Genomic DNA, 2,835 nt, shown 5'->3' with positions numbered 1-2,835 from the left:
TCTAGATAGGATGTCCTCATATGAAATAAATTACAATAGAAACTTTTCATATTACCTCCGTCAGTATAACTCTGCATTTATTCAACAGGAAAATTTTTTTTTATTTTTTTTCTTCCTTTGGTCACAATCGGTATACAGATATACTTACAGTTGAATGTGAAGTCTCTTAGGACCTCTGGTGGCTAAAACGAATATTATATTAATTCCAACCAAATCTATTTTAAACCAAGCTTAATTTGCATGAAGCAGTTGAAAAATGTAGTTCACTTAAACAGCATAACAATTAGCATAGCAATCATAGCAATTAATCATATATTTTTTTTATCTGAGTGTTTAATTATAAAGTCCTTTTCAGCTGGCTTTTTATGTGCATGTACAATAGTGAAATTAATTAAACATGGTCATTTTGGATGCTTTAGGTGCATTCATAGCCATTTTGCGGTAGGATATAAATAATCTAATGTTTTAAATATATGACAATGTATTCAGTCCACTTTTCCTGATCAATAATGAATTACTAATGCATTTTTGCACAAAATCTGTGGAGGCAAGTCGTCCAGTTTTTGTACTCATTGTCTAAGAGAAATATTGTTAACATTATACAAGTTCTGTATTGATTAAAATACCAAATGCGTCAACAGAGCATAGGATGTTTTTTTTCTGCTAACCTGCTAACCTTATTACCTCTTCCATGTGTTGTCTAGGCATGACAAACCCAGAGGTGATTCGCTCCCTGGAGAGAGGATATCGCATGCAGCGCTTGGACTCCTGTCCTCAGGAGCTCTACGACATTATGCTAGAGTGCTGGAAGAACAAGCCAGAAGATAGACCCACCTTTGAGTACCTTCAGAGCGTGCTGGAGGACTTCTATACGGCCACAGAGAGCCAGTACCAACAACAACCCTGAGATATACACACACACACACACACACACACACACACACACACACACACACACACACACACCTTAGGCTAGGCACATACAGCAAACACACTTGCATTAATATCCAATACAAATGCAGTGTGAGTGAATGACAATGAATCATTTACAAAGATGCAATCTAAATGTAATCATGCAAAGCCTTTTACCTTATGTTGAGTGAAGCATGTGATTGCACAAAAACTGTACAAAGTCATAATTTATGTATGAGATTATTGAGGATTGTTGTGTTTTTGATGTTTTAGTTTTGAGCAATTCTACTGGCTCACATTTATTTTTTTAGGAGTTTTATCTGTGTGAATTTCAGAAATGTTTAGTTTGACATGCTTAGTGAAATGGATTCATTGAAAAAACAGGAAAACTGATGGATTTGAAATTTGCCTTGCTTTAGTTTCATATTTAATGACACTCTAACCCTTAACCCTAAGCAAAATCTTAATCTACATGATTTGATCAGATTTGTGTTGTCTGAATTTTGAATTTGCAATTTGGAATTGTTGAAAAATAGTATAAAATAGTTCAAAACTGCAACCTATATTAGGTCTGATTCTTCATTCTTCAGCTTACTAATATTTTTAAACAGTTTTATTAAATGAGATGACTTTCATGAGATCATAAGATTCTTTTATCCTGATTTGCTGTGATGTACATTCAGTAATTGTCCTGCTTTTTTGTGCCTGTGAATTCAAACTACTTCTGAGCGTGAAGTCATAACTCTCATTTTCATTTGTTATTTCATTTCAACTTATTTTTTTTTTCCTTAAACATCTGTGCAATAATAGCAAATTTCATCATCTATTCTAAAATGCAGTTAATATATTGCCTAAATGCCTAATGTACTATATATTTGTAATAGTTTTGGTTCCTTCTGCACCTCACTTATAACTTGACATAGAAGTTTGTATTAAAATAAAGTACATTTAAAAGAGAAAAGGAGAATTTAACTTTAAATCAAATCCAGATAAATATGGAATAATGGCTTTAGATTTGTATGGGTTTATACCTTTTTCTACATGCTTATTAAATTAAAGGATATCGAATCTTTGTATTGTGTATCGTCTTTCCTTATTATAATAGACCTTTTCTTTTGTTTTAAAACAACTACATAAACAAATCTTTAATATTAAATCATAGGAATATGGAGCACGACTATCCTACAATAAAAAAAGATCTCAAATCTTTGCACTTGATGCATTAATGTGCATGGTATATACAGTAAACCGTACCCTTTTTTAAAGTATTGGAACAACAAACATTTGGGTTTAAGCATAAAAGATAAACACACCTACAGATGAACATACATTTAGATATCAATCTAAATCTAGATCTATAGTCTCATTACTGTTTTTTGACCTTCAACCCAAATGTCAGTAGTTTATTAGGAAAAGAATGGAATTGACCTACATGGTACAAAATCCTTATTTAAATAAAATCCTTCCGCTAAAATGTATGTTCTGTCGTTAAAAGAAATGTTTACATTAGGGAATATTGTCGTTTGTTATTTACACACATTTTAGGGAAGTCACTCTTCTCTAAAATGTTTGAGGTGCAGCCACTGTTCTATTTCATCCAAAAAAGTGTTCAGTGAAGTTGAATTTTGTGCCAACAGTTTGGGAAAGGCCTATATATGGGTGTAATAGTCAGGTGTTCACATAATTTTGCCCATCAAGTGTATTTAAGAAAAAAAAAACCACTATATTTTCGTCAAAACAAGACAATTGTAGTGAAATTTTTCAATTCAATTCATTTTTATTTGTATAGCGCTTTTAACAATGAACATTGTCTCAAAGCAGCTTTACACAGATAATGCGGTGATTAAAAATGAATATGTTCTTTATGAGTAAGTTTGTCCCTGATGAGCAAGCCGGTGGCGACTGGCGACTGTGGCAAGGAAA

At 32.4% G+C, this 2,835-nt stretch overlaps 1 protein-coding gene across 1 annotated transcript in view; it reads left to right on the top strand.

Annotated features, from left to right (window-relative positions):
* The window catches only part of hck (HCK proto-oncogene, Src family tyrosine kinase), an 11,771-nt gene extending 9,787 nt beyond the window's left edge, over positions 1-1,984 (top strand). Inside the window, exon 12 of the mRNA XM_083570198.1 lies at positions 705-1,984. Within this exon, the coding sequence (XP_083426324.1) occupies positions 705-907 (203 nt within the window). The 3' untranslated portion in view covers positions 908-1,984. The remainder of the gene's footprint in view (positions 1-704) is intronic.
* The last annotated feature ends 851 nt before the right edge of the window (positions 1,985-2,835 follow it).

This window comes from Silurus aristotelis (assembly GCF_946808225.1).
Source record: "Silurus aristotelis genome assembly, chromosome: 19".
In the NCBI taxonomy this organism is placed as follows: domain Eukaryota; kingdom Metazoa; phylum Chordata; class Actinopteri; order Siluriformes; family Siluridae; genus Silurus; species Silurus aristotelis.
The sequence above is the reverse complement of the archived record's forward strand: the minus strand, read 5'-3'. Positions and strand labels throughout refer to the sequence as shown.